Below are 19,713 nucleotides of genomic sequence, written 5' to 3' on the forward strand. Positions count from 1 at the left end.
TAAAGCATCTAATTCAAGGGACCTAGCCTAAGGATCATCATCGGGAGGACAATACTGCTTGGGGGATTCCTCAGCAATATGTGTCAGTAAGGCAACCATGAGAGGGATGGAGTACACCGGTGAACACATTGTTCACAAACACCTACATGTTGCGAGCCTGCTAGCGTTCCACTAGACTGTCTAGAATAGTTTGTGGTTGTCATCTATACTCCGCTAGATAACTAAAACAGATTAAACATCGAGGCCTCTCATCATTTATTTCATCATCTATATCATCTACCCATATTTACCCATCATAATTATAGGTATAAAATACATATACAGTTTAAATCAAATAAAACATGTATATTTTGTTCATCCAACATAAATATCAAGAACACAGATAATATGCAAACATAGCACGTAATTTATATTAAATACTTCATATATATGTGTAAGATGAAAGTAACTATGCACTCACTTGTTAAAGTGATGAATCCAAACTCGGGCAATGCTTCGCTTCTAACAATTTTATTTTCCTTCGATGAAACCTAGTATCATTATCACTAGATCTTAGTCTAATATTTGTTGCGACTAATTATTAGTCTAGGTAATATTGTTTTTCTTGTATTATATAAGTGTTAAACAATACTTTTCAACTATTATATACAGACAGGGGCCAAACATGAAGCACCGAAGGGCATGACCATTTTGGCATTTAAGTTGTTCTGAAATCCAACAACCCTATGCGGCCCTTCAAACCAGATTCCCCGTACCGCGAGCAGTTAAAATGTATTATAATAACACTTTGTATATTTTATAATACTTAGCACATATATTGTTTATAGGTTCATAATAATGATAATGAACTTAAACATAAGCTATACTTAAAGTAGGCTAAGCATAACTCCCTTACATGGGGGTTTAGCTAGGAGTCAGGCTCTGTGGGGGCAGAACTTCTGAGCCGAAAGCTCTTCTTCTTGGAGCCTTCTGGCACTCCGGGACTCGCTTCTAGCACTTGGGAAGTACTAGGGAAAGGGAGGGATTAAGAAGAATGTTTTAAAGAGAAAGAATGGGAAAGGTGTGAGAAGATAAGGTGATACTCGCACCTATTTATAGGCTGGACCCTTCAGAATATGTTGAGCGTAGCCTCAGAGTACGCTGCGCGTACGAGAGCCAGATGTCAGCATTCGAATCGAAGTCGTGGAGAGAAAGCGAAGGCTGAGATTTAGCCATATGTCAGTCCTCACATCAGCCTATACTTAACTTCTAAACTATGTAACTTTCACATACGAGCTCCATTTTTTGACGTTCTTTATATCCACACATAGGTGACGACGTAAGCTACAACTTTCATTTAGACTCCGTCGGCTAATTTTGACTTTATTTTTAAAGTTATATTTTAACAGGTTTAGACATATAAAGTCCGTTAAAAATCGATCGATCTAAAATTCGATTTTCGGGCTGTGCACTGCTATGCTAAATCTTAGAAAAATCATAACTTTCTCAGACGAAGTCAGATTTGGACGTTCTTTTTATGTACGTTCTCGGTTTAACGTATAATACAATTTTTTTTAGGTTACTAAGTCTAAAAAGTAATTTATAAAAAATCACCTTTTGCGATACATAGCGTCGTGCCGGTTTAGTCGTAAAACTTCGACGGGTCATAACTTCTTCGTTATAAGTCAGATTTCAGCGTTCCTTATATCCCCGAAATCCTTGTTGCGACCACTTCAACTTTCTTCATAGATATTAGGTCTATCTATTATTTTATTTGTGATGCATATTTTTATTATTATTTTATTATATCGTATAGGCAAGTATAATGCACATAAATCATATAAATCACATAATACTCAAATAATTGCTCTTCATTACTTCAAAATAGGTTACAATTGTCGATCCTAACTATTACATCATTATGATAATGCTTAGTATAGAAGCACAAGCGTTACAATTCTCTCTTCCTTAGGATGATTCCGTCCCGGAATCATGCATCAGCAAACAGATGTGGATAGCGACTCATCATGCCACTCTCTGTTTCCCAGGTGAGGTTCGACCGATTTGTATGTTTCCATTGCACAAGCACTAAGTCGACCATATTGTGTCGTAATTTCTTCATCTTACGGTCAAGAATTGCTTCAGGCTCTTCGATTAACCTCTTATTTTCATCCATCCTTAACTCCGAAAGTGGAATTATATCGGGAAGTTATCCCGTGAACTTCCTCAAATAACACACATGGAAAGTGTTATAAATACCATCCAGTTCTTTCGGCAATTCCAGCTTGTAAGCTTGGTTCGCAATCCTATAAAGAACCTTGAATGGTCCAATAAACCTTGGACTCAACTTTCCTCTCTTTCCAAATCGTATAAGTCCCTTCCACGGTGAGACTTTGAGCAACACCAAATCTCCAACTTCGAATGTCATCGGTTGTCGCTTCTTGTCAACATAGCTCTTTTGGCGATCTTGAGCTGCCAACATCCTTTCTCTAATCACTTTTAGCTTTTCAGCAGTCTGATGGACTATTTCGGGGCCCATAAACTGCTTTTCTCTGGCCTCAAGCCAACAAGACGGCGTACGACACTTCTGACCATACAAAGCTTGATAAGGTGCCATCTTAATGCTCGAATGGTAACTATTGTTGTAGGAAAACTCTACCAGGGGTAAATGCTCATCCCAGTTACCTTGAAATTCAAGGTACATGCTCTTAACATATCCTCCAATGTTTGAATTGGTCTTTCGCTCTGACCATCAGTCTGCGGATGGTAGGCTGTATTTAAACACAACTTCGTACCCATTTCCTCTTGTAGACTTTTCCAAAATCTTGACGTGAAACGACTGTCACGATCCGATACTGAAACATCCCAAAAATATGGTCCAATTTTTTTTTTATAAAAATCATAAATAAAACCATAGTTATCAAAACATTTATCAGAATATGAGTCAAAATATCTCAAAACATTATTATCATAGTTTCCAAATCAAAACATCAGAGTAATCATCTGAGGCTAAACATAATGGTGTGTGCACTGCAGTTATCCCGAGCTCTTCCCTTTGCTACCGGAAGTACCTGAAACCAAAACCGAAAATCGTAAGCACGAAGCTTAGTGAATTTCCCCCAAACTACCACATACCATACACATAACATGCAGCTAGGAGATACGGGCCCCCGCCCACACTCAAGGAGATATAGGCCCCGCCCACACTCGACTATCTATGAGATACGGGCCTCACCCACACTCAGCTACTATGAGATACGCGCGTCGACCATACTCATCTATCTACGAGATACGGGCCTCGCCCACACTCTGCTAACTAGGAGGTATGGGCCCCGCCCACACTCCGCTGTCTAGGAGATACGAGCCTCACCCACACTCCGCTATCTAGGAGATACGGGCCTCGCCCATACTCCGCTAACTAAGACATGCATACAAGTATTACACAGACAACAAGTATAATCAAACTTTACCAATCCATATCCATACTCAAATAATGCTATGATACGGGCCCTGCCCACACTTAGCTACTAATCATCACACATACTATACACAGGCCGGCGTTGGTGCCTTAGACCCGTTCAGACCAGGAGGAAACTCACCTCAATGTCGGATGATAGCTAAAACGTCTCTGCCTGGTAATCAACTCTACTCACTTCCTGAACCAAAACAACCCCTTAGATACCATTTCATGCTCATAACCCCGTTAGGGTCAGCTATGGTCAAAGTCAAAGTCAAATTAAAGTCAAGGTCAAAGTCAACGCTCCGAGTTGACTCAACTCGTCGAGTTTACCCTTCAACTCGTCGAGTTCCCATGAATCACATAATCGCTAAATCGCGATGTAACTCGTTGAGTTTTCCTCCAACTCGCCGAGTTCTTCCTTTTAAGAGAATCGGGACTGTTCGACCCAACTCGTCGAGTTCCTTCATGAACTCGTCGAGTTCCTCATAGTTCTTAGTCTATTAAGCCCTTTCCTCATATCTAAGGTTCCAGAATATAAATCTACATTGTTTCCATGGTGTACATATGTAAAGTCGACAACTTGATGGCTTTGCATGCCTCAAATGGACCTAATCTCGAGATATAGCAACCTACTTCTATAGATATGATATTTTCTTGAGCATGAACAGGTTTAGGACCCCTTTTATGAATCTAAGGACCAAATAACACTGAGAATGGAAGTTTTTAGCATCAGGACTATGAAGGTTTATCATGCTCCAACAATGGGGTCAAAAAGATCCATGAAACAACACTAATAGAGATCTAAGCTATTAAGCATCAAGTTTGAGACTTTTTACCTCAAAAAGTTGCCAAAGGCGAATGAGATCCCAAATCTAGTGCTTCTCCTTAAGCTCAATGACCTTCTAGTTCTTCCAAGTCCTTCACCAAGCATAATAACACACAAAAATCCACTCAAGACCTCTAGTTTCTCAGCAAGGAGCTCACAATACGATCTAGGGTTTAGGGAGGCTGACGAGGGGCTGGTGGGAAGATTAAGTCCTTTAAATAGGGCGCAGAACCTTGGAAATTAGGGTTTCATCCCAGCCGGGCTACTCGTCGATTTGAGGCCTCTCAACTCGTCGAGTAGGTCACTTATTTACGCGACCCTTATAATCTCTACTCGACGAGTTTGGGGCTTCCAACTCGATGAGTTGCTCTTATAATTTGAATAAATAATAAATTAAATACATACCAGGATCCAGGCATTACAGATACAATCGTTAACGGAACACCGTGAAGTCTTACTATCTCTTTTACGTAAGCATTTGCAAGCTTATCCATACACTATCTCTCATTGGCTACTATGAAATGTGCACTCTTTGTGAAACGATCAACGACTACCCAAATCATGTCGTGACTTTTCTTTGTCCTGCGCAGTTTAGTCACAAAATCCATTGTGATGTCTTCCCATTTACCCATGGGTATATGTAAAGGTTCTAAACTCCCATACGGTTTCTGATGTTGTGCTTTAACTCTCGCACATGTTACACAATCTGCCACATACTTTGCAACATCGAGCATCATTCTCAGCCACCAATAGTAAGGTTTCAGATCCCTATACATCTTAGTGTTGTCGGGATGAATCGAGTTCATGGTCTTGTGAGTTTCTTCCATCAGAAGGTCTCTTATTCCTCTCATCTTAGGCACCCAAATCCTATCTTGGAATACCTTCAATCCTTGACCATTTGTACCGAATACCAATGTTTTACCTAAACGTTCTTCCTTTCGGTCATTTCTCTCCAAAGCTTCTTCTTGAGCTTTCTTAATGCTTTCCACAATCATCGAGACAACTTCTATTCTTAATGCTCTTGGCCTTTTTCTTTCCAGGTTTACTTTGCGACTTAGAGCATCAGCTATGACATTTGCTTTACCAGGGTGGTAAAGTATCTCACAGTCGTAATCCTTGAGTAACTCTAGCCAGCGTCGTTGCCTCATATTCAATTCCTTTTGATCAAAGAGATACTGGATACTTTTATGATCAGTGAAGAGTTTGCACTTTGTGCCAAAAAGATAATGCCTCCATATCTTTAATGCAAATACTACCACTGCCAACTCCAGATCATGGTGGGGTAGCTCTTTTTGTGCTCTTTCAATTTGTTGAGATGCATATGCTATCACTTTATCTCTCTGGGTTAGAACAGATCCTAACCCAACTCTAGATGCATCGCTATAGACTGTGAAGTCTTCAACTCCGTCAGGTAAAGAAAGAATCGGTGGTTCACACAACTTCTTCTTTAATTTCTCGAATTCTTCTTCATGTTTCTCGCTCCATGTATATGTAGCTCCTTTATGGGTCAAAGCTGTCAATGGTGCAACTATCGAGGAAAGCCTTGGATAAATCCTCGGTAATATGCAGCTAATCCCAAAAAGATTCGAATCTCAGTGGGACTTTTTGGCCGTTCCCATTTCATCACAACTTTGATCTTTGCTGGGTCAACCATTATCCCCTCTTGGTTCACAACATGACCCAAGAATTGGACTTCTCGAATCCAAAAATCACATTTGGAGAACTTTGCATACAATTTCTCATTCTTCAAAACTTCTAATACTTCTCGTAATTGCTTTCCATGCTCCTGCTGGCTCTTTAAGTAAATCAGAATTTCATCTATGAACACTATCACAGATTTATCGAGCAATGGTTTGCAAACCCTGTTCATCAAATCCATAAATGTTGTTGGAGCATTGGTTAGACCAAATGAAATAACCAAGAACTCATAGTGTCTGTATCTCGTTCTGAATGCGATTTTCTCAATATCTTGCTCTCTCACCTTCAGCTGATGATATCCTGACCTGAGATCGATATTTAAGAAATAGCTCGAAACTTGCAGCTGATCGAATAGGTCATCAATCATTGGTAATGGATACTTGTTTTTCACCGTTTCCTTGTTCGGCTCTCTATAGTCTATGCACATCCTCATGCTTCCATCCTTCTTTTTCACAAATAACACCGGAGCTCCCTAGGGTGATGAACTAGGTCTAATGAAACCGTTGTCCAACAACTCCTGAAGTCACATCCTAAGCTCCTTCATCTTTGTAGGTGCTAACCGGTATGGTGCTTTCGCTATTGGTGTCGATCCTGGTAGCAAGTCTATTCGAAATTCCACTTGTCTATCTGGGGGAAATCCAGGATGATCTTCGGGAAAGAATTCTGGATAGTCACACACCACTGGTATTCTTTGTATCTATTTCTTCTCCTTCTTTGCACCGATGACGAATGTAAAGTATGATGTGCATCCTTTGGACAAAAATTTTCTGGCTTTCATCAGGGAAATGATTCCAGATTTTACTCTGCGTTTGTCCCGTACACCATAAATGACTCTTTTCCGGGTGGGTTTACTCTCACCATCTTCTTTCTGCATAGTATCTCGACATCGTTTGCACTAAGCCAATCCATTCCTAGTACGATGTTGAAATCGTTCAACTCAATGGGTAACAATTTCTCGTGGAATTTATTCCCATTCAAGTCGATGACGATGTTTTTAATGCAATCGCTAACAAGTATAAATTTGCCACTGGAAACTTCTACAACTAGAGCATTATCAAGTTTATCTACAGGCAATGCTAGTCTTCCACCAAATTTATGTGATATAAAGGAATTATTTGCTCCAGAGTCAAACAATACATTGTCAGGCAATCCATTTACAAGAAAGATACCTGAAGCGACATCTGCTTCATCCCTTGATGCTTCCAGGGTCATCAGGAATGCTCTTGCCTTTGGCCTCGGCGGAACATTAGGCCTTGCCGCCTCTTTATTCCTTGGGAAGTCCCTAGAAATATGCCCTTCTTTATTACATCCGAAACACACCTTGTTGAATGTGCACTCATTGGCATAATGCCCAGACTTTCCACATTTGAAGCAAGTCACATCCTCGCCACATTTCCCAAAGTGTTTCTTTTTGCACTTCTCGCACAACCTTGCTTCACCTCTTCCTCTTACGAATTTCTTGGAACCAGACTTCGAGAATTTTCTCTTCTTGTTGGACCTTGAAGATCCTTCAAACTTCCTCTTTTCGCCAACTTCGACCTTGTTGGCGGCTCTACTCGTGATCATCTCTTCAACAGACTTAGCAGCCAAGATGGTCGCCTCAAGAGTAGGTGTTTGGCGTACTGGCACAACATACTCCCATGGTAATCCCTTCGTATACTTATCGAGTTTTGTTAGCTCGTCAGGGACGATGCGCAAAGCAAACTCCATATTGTCTGTGAAGGCATTGGTATACTCGTCAATGGACATGTTGCCCTTCTTCAACGTCAGAAATTGGTTTTCTAGCTCTAGCAGGTTTTGGGCTGAGCAGAACTTGCGTTTAAAGTGTACCAAGAACTCTGTCCATGTCAATTGTAGTGGCTCATTGGGGATTATGGTTTTAAACAAAGTGTTCCACCAGCGAACAAAACCACCTCTAAACTAGCGCACTTCATAAGTGGTTTGTAGCTTGCCCTTGCAACCACATGTTATGAAAGCTAGCTCCATTTCAGAGATCCAGTCCATAACACTGATTGGATCTTCCTTCCAAGTAAAAGTTGATGGCTTGCTAGTCATGAAGTCTTTATACTTGCATCCGTTCCTTTCAATTCTTTCATCCGTTCCTTTCAAACACCACGACGTGTTTGAAGAACATAATGACAATTCTGTGTTCTCCTCCTTGTTCAAGTTCACCATTGTATCAATTCAATAGAAAACTAAGGCCTCGTTTGTTTTTCTAGAAAAGTACTTTTTGAGCACTTTTCCCTTCTGCCGGGTAGATGTTTCGCAAGTGCACGTCTTCTTCCGCAAACATGGAAAAAGACAAAAGATATTTAACCACTTCCAAAACAAACAACACCTAAAGCTACGCTCTGATACCACCGATGGGTTTTGAGCATAACAAACAATCCTATGTGTGCATACAACCCTAAATAATTTGATCTATGTTTTCTCTAACTGAACATACAACTTGAACAACAAAATAGAAAACCCTAGCATGCTCCTATAATATTCGAAATTCACAAATAGGGTTAGAGTAATCATACCATGATCACTATATAGTAATAGCAATTCAAATCCTTGTGTTGTTGAAGCCTTTGAGAGCAAGCGTCATAAATGTCACACCCAACACTAGCAATGGAAGAAGATTGAGAAGAAGGAGAGAGGATGTAAATTTCAGCTGGTGCTTCAAAAGAAGAGGTGGCTGAAAATTCTAGGGTTACAACTCTATTTATAGTGCAGTCAGGAAACCCTAGATAAGCCCAAATCCAAGATTATCTTAAACCGGGTAATTATCTACTTTCCAGATTATCCATTAGGGATTATTCTAGAACCATTATGCTCCAAGAAATTGTCCCACCTTATGGATGGTTCTAGATTGCCTATTGATCAACTATTAAACAATTACAATTTATTCCTTGTACTTTTAATTAATTCTTTCAATCCTGAAATCAATTTCTGATTAAATATTACTATTTCTAATTAATATATTATTCTCATAATATATTAACAAATTATTTATTTCAATTTATTATCAAATAATAAATCAACCTCATTCTCCAAAATCATCTGTCCAGTTGCTAGTTTTGAAGGCAATCCAAAAGGACTGTGCTACTATCAATTTAAGTACATACCAATTATAATTATAGGCTTAGACACCTAATCCAACATCAACAAGGTAAGAACTTTTTACCTCCAGAAGCTTACAATGAAGAAGGTAGTTCTGGATCTTGAAGCTCCAACTCCAACAATGCACCAGCACCACCACCAAGTCTCGCCTTCTTCAAATGCACAAAAAGAACACCAAAACTCAATAAAAGCTCAAGAATACACCAAAGATGGCTAGGGTTTCGTGGGATAAGCTCTTAGGGGTAAGGAGACTGATGAGGGGCAGCCTCAGGGTCCATAAAGATGTTTAAATAGGGTCCAAACCCTAATAATTAGGGTTTTTCCCTTGGCTACGTACGCCCAACGTACTATACATACGCCCAACGTATGCACCCCTCCGCCAAAATTTACTTTTCACCCCCCCCCCCCCCTAAGGGACCAAAATGCAACTAAATTAACATCAAGGGTCAAAAAGAGAAATGCCTTGGAACTGAGTGTTACAAAGATATATTAAGATATGATGATGATTATATGGTAGCTAAAATATTACTATCAGACAAGTAGACATTTTATTGAACACCCTGCATGCATCACAAACTTGCAAACCCTAGAAATATGGAAATCCCCAAATACAGTCAAGCGAAAACCTAGAGTATCCGGTACCACTTCTTGGGATCTTATGGAGGATCCAAATAGGTGTCAAAGGCAATCCAAACATATCTCAATCTATGGAAAGTACACCCAAAGAGATATCAAACACTTGGTCCGATAAACAAGTATAAAACCCAACAACAAAATGGACAACGAACTAGGATGTTGAAATACGATAACAATATCTGATAATGAGAGCAACACATTCCAAGATAACGCAAATGTAAATATTAAGAAAATAAACTTGCTAGACACGAGCATTTAACGTGGTTCCTTAATTGAGATGATTGTGTACGTCCACAAGGGAGAAAAGAACAACTTGCATTACATTAGTCAACAATCAAATTGGGTTATATATCTATTAAAAGTGACCAAAATGAAGAATAAAATTCTTTGTATTCAAAGAAATCACTAAATAGAAGAGAAGAAAAACTAGCCCTAAATCGATTAAATTTTCATATTTAAAGAGAACTCATCCGCAAAAAAATAGCCACACTGTCGCAACTTCACATGGTCATTTCTAATATCCATTCAGTAAAATCGACACTACAAGTGACGAATCTAATATTTATTCATACAACCCAAATCGTGGATACTTGAAATAGCCGACAAATGGCTAGCATATGACGCTTTTGAGTTGTTCAAAATTCTCCAAACGATTATTTTCAAATTCTCGAATGGCGATTATGTATATGAAGCATTGCGTACCACAAAAAAAAACAGCAAATTATATAATGTGTGATGAAACTAACTGTGAACTGCTAGGTCGTATACTCATTTGTTCGATTCATCCGGATGTACAAAACAAATTAATAAGTCGGGAAAGAGTCGGATAAATGATTGTTTATATCTTTTATGAGACGACCAAAATTAAAGTTATATGTTCTTATACGAAATAAGTGCTTATGTTTTGTTGAGTTTTAACTTTTAACATTTCGTTAAATTTGATCATTTTTCCTTATAAAAGACAATATTTGTTTATTTTTAACTTTTATTTAAGTGTAAGAACATCTCATGATTTCACTCGTAGTTGTTTTATTTTATTATATGATCATTATCATTTAAAGAAGTCAATGATTGTTTATGCTTTGTACGACAACACCCAATGTTTTGAAAGGTCCCAAATGTTCTTTCCACACCCTTCCCCGTTTCTTCATGAGTTTTCTTAAAATTTTCCTTTTACTATCATTGGGGCATGACAATGATTTAACAAATTTTGAAGTCTTTGGACCATCAACCAGATAATACATGTTCTTGTAGGACGTTTCTTGCACCTTAAATGAAGAATCTGGTGTAATATTACAGTATATGTTGTTGAATATTGATAATATGTTAACATTGATGTCATTAACTCATTAAGCGAACCATGAGCACCGAAGAAGGCTCACCATCCATCGATCGTGTAACGACATTGCTTCAAGTATGATCGTCAGATAACCATAATTCCCTCGTTTGTATTAACTATAATTCCCTCGCTTGTATTAACTGTGGTGTGCATTTGTATGATTTCCTCATTCTCGATGGAGGCATCAGGGCCGTTCCAAACATATTTTAGGCCCAGAGCAAAAGACAAAAATGGGCCCTTAAAATACATAAATGTCATCAAAGTTTTTATGATAAATCAACAATTGAAAGAAATTACTTGTACTATCTTCTAAATATAACAATTTCCATAAAAATTTTGGGTCCCTTTAAAAGATGGGTCCTGGACGGTCGCCCCTATCGCCCACCCTCTGGGACGGGCCTGAGAGGCATACCAAACTCCCTAACATTTCAGAAAAGTCATGTACACTTCCATGATAAACATACAATTATCGGATGTCATTGTAAGTATCAAGTAAACTTACATACATATTGTGGACCGTATAACCTAATGACATATTTGCAAAATTTGTGCAGACTATCTTTAGCGGTATGTGAAGACATCTTCAAATTCTCATCTAATCCATTGGCTGGGGGTGACGTATACTAACATACAAAGTGTGGTTGTATATTTTTGTAACTGGTAAATCCTAGTGTACCTCTTGCGTCATAACATTGCTCAAAATATAGACACACTCTCATGAATTTTTCGACGATACACTGAAATAAAGACTTGTGCATTCGACTACATCGTCAGAAAAAGTACCCCTGGCAAATCGCGCATCGTCAAAATAATCATGCATGAGACGTTGGTGGACAATTTCACTATCTCTTTGGATATTTTCGTTTTTTTGCCTCACATTTTCGGCTTTCGTATTGCTTAAACTTTTGATTGTTTCCTCCGATGTTTTAGCAACACCCATCATCGGTTGCATCACAAATTTAATTGGTGTCGAAATGAACAAGACATTTTCAATGAAAGTGATAGAAGTTACGTATTGATATAGTGTAAGATGGTATGATTTATTAGGTATTAATATTGAATAAAATCGATTTTTTTTTTTTGAAAAATCTAGCTGTTAATTGGCTAAAATAAAAGGAGAAAGACTATGCAAATTCCTGCCGAGTTGGGGCTATGAGCTCAACATGCTAAATACACGGCCGATGTTTGTCGAGCCACATGTGAAGATGGATACCGAGTCCCCTCTCGTAACCTTAGAGGTAGTCAAATATGACCATGTCATAATTTGCGGTCCTAAATTTATAATGTTGACTTGACGTAAAAAGAAAAAATAAAAAATATGTATACAAACTATCATTTAAAGAAAAATAGCATCGAGTCAACTTGGAGAAATTTTTTCCACCTCCAATTACATTACACATTCTTTTTAGCTTTTGACAATGCCTGAAAGGTCAACAACGACAATTTCTACTGTGTGATATCCAATCACTTTTTAATGCCATCAAGATTATAAACTTTTCAAGCACTTTTTTTATTATCTTTTTCAGAAAAGCCTCGTATATTGTCTACAATGTTTGGTATAACACTAATTAAAAATGGAATGAAATAGAATATCAAAGCGAAAAAAAAAAACGTTTTTGTTTGTCACAAAAATATAAAATAGATAAATCCTTATTATACGCATTTCGTTCTTGTCTGATTGGGGGAGGGTGTTTTTTTATTGTATAAATTTTTTTCTTTTGTATAACTTATCTTTTATAAAAATAGTTCAAAATTTCAATTGAATTACATTGATTTTTATTTTCCAAAAATAAGTAAAAGAATTTTTTATTATAATTTATCTTAAAATCTCATGGTATTTATTTTTAATTTGTAACGATCAATTCCTTTTAACTATTTAAAATATATGTAACATATATTTAAACAAAAAAATAAATTCTGTTATGTAATTTATATAATGATATATATTATGACAATATACATAAAATTGTTAATTTTTGCAGTTTAACCATTATATTTTATTTTAGTCTATAAAAGGCTCCATTTTTGAAAGAAAATTCCATTGTGATCACCTATGACATAACCCTCCTATTTCTCCGATGTTGAAAATGACTTGACTTCATATTACCTACATGACATAATGACATAATATGTATTTCATGAAATAATATCTTATTTACCAAAATTGCTTCTTATTGGTTGGTTTAGCAAGTTATACACAAACACCATGTAGGTAAAATAAAAATCATTTCAGCAAGTTATATTTTTGAAAATACATATGATGTTATGTCACATAAGGACCATTGGCGTGCCAACTATTCTTGAAAGGGACCACCGATGCAAAAAAACGTTTCATAAAGACCATTTTCGGGAAAATTTAAAACAATAACGACCATTGGTAAAATTTTATCTATTAATTATTATAACTAATAAACGTAAAATCATAATGATTAAATCCGACAACGGAAAGTTCCACTCCATTTTGATGTTAATGGATAGTATTACTCCATATTAAAGTAATATTATTCATTTAAATTAAAATATAGTGAAATATGGAATTTGGTGTTAATGGATAGTATTACTCCATATTAAAGTAATATTATTCATTTAAATTAAAATATAGTGAAATATGGAATATGATCGGAGAAAAATGGAAGGTGAAATAAAGTGGAAAATAGGTTTTGGAGGTGGTTTGATTTTCTTTATATTTTTGTAATTGGTCCCTATATATTATCTTTTTACTAATTTAATTTGAGGATAAAATGATAAAATTTAGGAAAAAGAACAAAATGGAAATAAAAGTGTCATTTTATAATAATTTAACGGTTAGTTATTAACTATGTTAGCCAAAAGATCTAAACGTGCAATTTTTTCAAATCATGGTGTATTGTTTTCCAATGTTCTTTAAGCTTTTTAAAAACTTTCCGCTATTTTGATGTACACTTATATACAAATAAAAACTACATATTTCGACTAGTTTTGTCAAACACCTTTGTATTTATAATTCCATTGAGCATACCAAAAATGTAACCAATACAATTCCATTGAGCATACCAAACATGTAACCAATACAATTTCACATTTTCTTTGTATAGTGTACTAGAACCAATACAATTTCACATTTTCTTTGTATATTGTACTACTTTTCACCTTTCAAAAACTCAAATAAAACGACATTAGTAGCTCCTACTCCACCTACAAAAACATCACATCTTTCTTTCTTTTATACTTTGGTTTTTTCCTTTTGTCACAAGTAGAAAAGGATTTTGATATTGTTATTTATGGGAAATTGGATTGGTTACAATCCCACTTCAACCATACCTTTCCCATATCGTCTCCTCTCCAATAATAGTGCTACTGCTACTGCTATCTATAATTAATGATCATCACCTACAACTTTTATGCTTTTACCATTTACTTTTTCTTCTTAAAAGATTTGTACAAAGTATATATTTTTTAATGTATTAATTCGTTAAAAACTCATATTCTATCAATCAAGTAACTTAGTATTACAACTCAAATATTCAAACACTATGTTTTAGGGTCGATTTTATTACAGCTGATTATCTAATGAAGACTTGAGGCTCCCACCATTGCTACACATGGTCAAGAGATCCAACAAAGTTGCATACAACACATCAAGAGATAAATGACCCAAATATCTCTTTGTTTCCCCATCCGAATCCTCTCTTTCAACCTTGTATTCCTCCACTCCTCCACCATTGCCCACCACCAACCACCACGATATGCCGCCTTCACCATCCTCCGGATCCACATGAGCCACCACACCCACCACTTCACCCTGCTCCACCTCAAAACATAAGCTTAAAAAGTCCCGACTCGCTTTCATTCCCACACTAAGAGCTTCTTCATGCAGCCAACGGATAATTTGACTCGCAACCTGTTTAATTCACAATTAGTAAATTCTGTATTTTAATAAATACTGCATTGGACTGGGATTGAGACTGATGTCAATGAGACAAAAAATTGTAACTTTTTGTCCCATCCAAAAAGGTGGAACAAGATGAGACAAAGACTCGCTCTCGATATCTCATTTGTGCAAAAGACAAAAATGCCCTTGTCACCCTAATCATCAAAAATAGCCCTAGAAAGCTTGTCCAGCTCCACTCCAGTGTAACAGACGTAGCCTCTAGGCTACGTCTGTTACATGAGACTGGACAATAAAGGACTTCTTTCTAGGGCTATTTCGATGATTAGGATGACAAGGGCATTTTTGTCTTTTGCACAAACGAGATATCGAGAGCGAGTCCTTGTCTCATCTTGTTCCACCTTTTTGAATGGGACAAAAAGTTACAATTTTTGTGTCATTGACATCAGTCTCGATCCCAGTCTTGGGACTCCCAGGTACAACCTGTACTGTCATGTGTCATGTCACTGGGACTACAACCTGTTCTGTCTGTCATGTCAGACATACGTCCCGTCTTGATCCAACTTTTTGGGTAGGATAAAAAATTTAAAATGTATGTCCCACTAACATCAGTTTCAATTGCAGTCACAGTCCAAAATGCAGACAAACACAGTACAACCTGTTCTGTCATGTCATGTATCAGACATACCTGTTGTAAAAGTATGACATGAAGGCCGGCTAAGTTACAATCATATCTATTGATAGAACAACTATTTTCACATTTTCCTTTAAAGAGTCCGACTACATTCGGAGCACCTTCACCTTCAATATTAATACAATCATCAATCACCACCACTTTAGTGTGGGACTGTGACTTCCCCCTCTTCTCTGCCGCCCACATCTGGTGGCCGGAATGAAGAATGGACTGAGGGACATCCACCACCAGTGTCCATGCAGATGTACGCGAAGTCCATGTAGGATGAGACACCAATCTCACATACGATACACTCTTAGCCTATGTCATAATAATTAAATTAAAGGTTAAATTCAAAAAATAGCAACCTACTTTCAAGAAAGCAAAAAAAATAAATAAATAAATTACCAGATTTTCTAGTTGTGTCAAAACTTTATATGAAAATATTCTGTGAGCAAGAGACATGCAGAAATGACCAAGAAGGTTTGACTTTGACCCATCTTTTGTTAGCTGCCCGAACTGTTGACTTTTGTTGGGAGAAGCTGACCGGTTCTTTGCCCGAACAAATACATGTTCATGAAAAAGCTGTTTCAAAAGAATTTCGGAGCTGATTCTATTTGGAAGAAATGATCTTTTTTTCACGGGTTGTTTTTCTTCTTCGCCATCAATTAAGGGTATGAGGGCATTATTGTCATTATTTTCTTCATCATCAGTTACATCATGTTCTTGAGTGGATGATACAAGTGAAATGAATACAGAGGCTTCTTGATCTATGTTTAATTGTAAATGATTCTCTCGTATGCCAGTTACATTCACGCCTAATGATGGAACAAATGCTTCTTGATTTATTAAATTAAAAACCTGAATTAAAATTTAATAAGAAATTAGTTTAAGAAAATAGATTTATTTACATTAAATTATAAACTATAAAGCTTACCTGTTCATTGAAAACAGCTCTGTGAACTTCACGAAGATCAGAATGCCTTTTCTTCACACCATCATCATCATCATCAGTTTCATCTTCTTTCTTTGTTTCTTCAGAAAACTCTGAATTTGATAGATTTGGCGTTCTTCCATTTGATCTTTTTGGAATATCATCACCAACAAATCCAAATTGAAGAACATGACATGCTTTTGAAGGAAGATTTAAAGCAAGCATTCCAGCATTATCATGTTCAACACGAACAGTTGACATTGAAGAAGGGTGAAATATAGCTGTTGGATCATATAATGTATTGTCAAACAGATCAATGTAGAAACCTTCATTTCCAGCAGCAGAAGCAGCCTTTCTATGCCTCTTAACTTTCCAATTCTGCTGCAATCTATTATCATGTAGATTTTTAGGATTCTATCATAAAGAAAATCAAAGATAGGTGATAGCTGAAGCTGACCTTATTAGAGCTCCATAGAATCTTGCTTCTTTTGCAACTTGTTTCTCTAATGCTTTGGCTGATTGCTTAAAGTATTTCCCAAGTTGCTGAAATGAAAAAGAATCATCAAACAAGAAATACACAAAGAGAAAAGAAAGTTTTTAGTTTTTTGATTTTGTGTTTGAGAAATACCCGAAAGCATTGGAGTTTTGTTGCTGTAGATACTGCAAGGTCAGATAAAAGTTCATTAGGTAATTGTTTTGGTCTGGTCATACCAGCTACTGTGACAGCATCATTAATTTCAACCTACAGAGAAATTTTATAAAGTAAAATTCAGAAATTTTTATTTCAATTGAAAAGGTTAAGATAATAACTTAATGATGACTTACAGTGTTAATGAGATCAATGATAACAGAAAGTTCTTGGTGAGCCAATTTTAGATTTTCAACCATGTTCTGCCATGGCCATGGTGATGAAGAGGTTGTATCTTTGGAAGAACTAGAAGTAGAGTCGCCTTTCTTTTGTTTCTTGTTTGGATCTTCTCTTTCTACAGCCCAAGCAAAGTCTATTCGCCTAATTTGATTCACTCTGTTATCATCATAACTCAAATCGCTGCAAACATTACACCAGAAAGATCAGAAAATGGATTGAAGAGATGTGATGTGTGAGATTTGGGGAAATTGAAAGTGATGATGTTCATACGGAGGGAATTTTTCAGCTCCATTTTCTTCAATGATTTCCAAACGTTTGACTGGGAGTTTGTCTAGAGAGATACTCAGGTTTCCATCCATTTCCACAGTCTGATCTTCAGGAAATTCCATAAACTTGTGTTATATTAGTGTATAAATGGCAAACGATATTCCGCAATTGTGATCACTATTAACAAAATTAATACATTTACATTCGGAAACAATAATTCAAATTCCCAATACTTCAATAGACAAATTCAGAGACAGATTTCACTAAGAAATTTCTGAATTAGGGTTTGAAATAAAGTAATCTAGGGTTTCAATTTCTACTCTCCAACATTAAGTTTGAAAGTAATCATTAGAAGTATCACGTATCAAAAGATAAAGATTGAAATAACAGATTAGAAATCATAGGTTCAAATTAAAACTTTATATATTTAAAATTTGAAGGCAACAAATCAACCAATGGAGAAATTAGAGAGTTATTCTCTCCAAACAGAAAAGAACGAACTGACAGACAAGAGAATTGAGTAGACCTTAAGAAATGAGGAAACAATGACCGGTGACAGACGGAGGAGTAGCTAACGGAGGGAAGTGCTGTCAACGGAAAATGAAGCACAGGAGCGGCCGCCGGGGACTCTTCCTGTCGAACATATGCCACGAGGTGCTGACTGATGACGAAATCAATTTTTAACACAAGTTTTTGTATTTATAAAACAGCCACTAAAGTTTTCAAACTACTCAAATTGTACACGATTTTTATTTTACTTTTTAATAATAGCCTCATAGTATTTGTGTGGAGATAAAAGAAATCTGTAAAAAAAATCTTAAATTTTGGTTCTATCGATAAAAAAAAGTAATCGATGAATTTTATTTTTAACCACAGAAACTGATAAACACTTGCAAAATAATCTTTGTAATCAGTTAGTGTCGGTTTTAAATGTTAAATTGCAAACACAAAATCATATATGACTTTTTCGTTAATAAAATTAAAGTTTAAGGACTTTCCTTTAGATTTTCTTTTATATATATATATATATATATATATATATATATATATATATATTAAATTTATTTGAAGAAAACTTATATATATTTATTAAAAAAATTCAAAATAAAGTTAATTTTTTTATTAAAAAACATAATGATGATTATTTATGTCATTTTTGGAATTATTTTATTCTTTTTAATAAATATCATTTCTACAATCATATAGATACCATCTATATCCTATATAAATTAAAAGGACCTTGTTGATTTGTCGCAAAAAGTGTATTTCTAGGCCAAATGTTACTTCATTGTTGAAATTTTAGATTTTTGGTGTAAAATATTTGCCATAAAATTACAACTTATCGAAAATTCTTTCACAGTCAAACGACAATTAAAAAAATAAAGGCTTGTCAGAGGCTGTTATTCCTAAATATAGCTCCATTATACATACTATGTGGCATAGATACGCACTTCTTATAACAAATCAACAAAACTCCGTTTTTGTGTTCACTAATGTCTTATATTTGTCAAAAAAAAAATCATTTTAACCATTTATCAGGTTTGCAATTTAATCCTTAAAACCGGCACTAACCGGTTCCAATGGTTATTTTGCAAGTGTTTACCGGTTTCAATTGTTAAATTGCAATAATAATAATAATAATAAATAATAAATCAATGATGATTTTTTTGTTAATAAAGCCAAAATATAGAGAAATTTTTTACAGATTTCCCAAGCAGATAATAGATTCCACGGAATTATCATAATTTACAAAATAGGTTATTATTATTTTTTTTTCGCCAAAAATTATGTTCCAGTCAGTGTAATTGTTTCGAGTGGCTACATAATATGGAAGAAGAAAAAAAATCATATAATAACTTTTTGTTAAAATATTCACGTCATTGAAAAAGTTGTCATAAATTTAAAAACCGAGTACATGTTTTGGTCTGATGTGTAACATCCCGTTAAAAATAGAATAGTTAAATAATAAACCCGGGACCCCGAGAAGTAATTTTAATTATTATTTTAGATTTTCATAGCCCAAAAACAAATAATAATTAACGGAATGTTAGTTTCAA

The 19,713-nt window shown here is 35.8% G+C and overlaps 1 protein-coding gene across 2 annotated transcripts; it reads right to left on the minus strand.

The window, feature by feature from the left end:
* Positions 1–14,497: 14,497 nt before the first annotated feature.
* On the minus strand, positions 14,498–18,312 carry LOC145132576 (RNA polymerase II transcription mediator). 2 transcript variants are annotated; one of them, XM_079067420.1, is made up of 9 exons: positions 18,183–18,312; positions 17,660–17,757; positions 17,347–17,569; positions 17,150–17,263; positions 16,979–17,064; positions 16,525–16,909; positions 15,996–16,448; positions 15,603–15,908; positions 14,498–14,926 (listed from the first exon to the last, which is right to left on the minus strand). In XM_079067420.1, exons 2-9 carry the CDS (start codon positions 17,746–17,748, stop codon positions 14,579–14,581), a joined length of 2,004 nt encoding a protein of 667 aa, XP_078923546.1. In that variant the 5' UTR covers positions 17,749–17,757; positions 18,183–18,312; the 3' UTR covers positions 14,498–14,578. The 2 variants fall into 2 exon arrangements, with proteins under 2 accessions (XP_078923546.1, XP_078923547.1); XM_079067421.1 differs by having other exon boundaries at positions 17,660–17,762.
* Positions 18,313–19,713: the final 1,401 nt, after the last annotated feature.

The sequence above is a fragment of the Lactuca virosa genome, chromosome 8 (genome assembly GCF_052849685.1).
Source record: "Lactuca virosa cultivar CGN04683 chromosome 8, Lactuca_virosa_CGN04683_v6, whole genome shotgun sequence".
In the NCBI taxonomy this organism is placed as follows: Eukaryota; Viridiplantae; Streptophyta; class Magnoliopsida; order Asterales; family Asteraceae; genus Lactuca; species Lactuca virosa.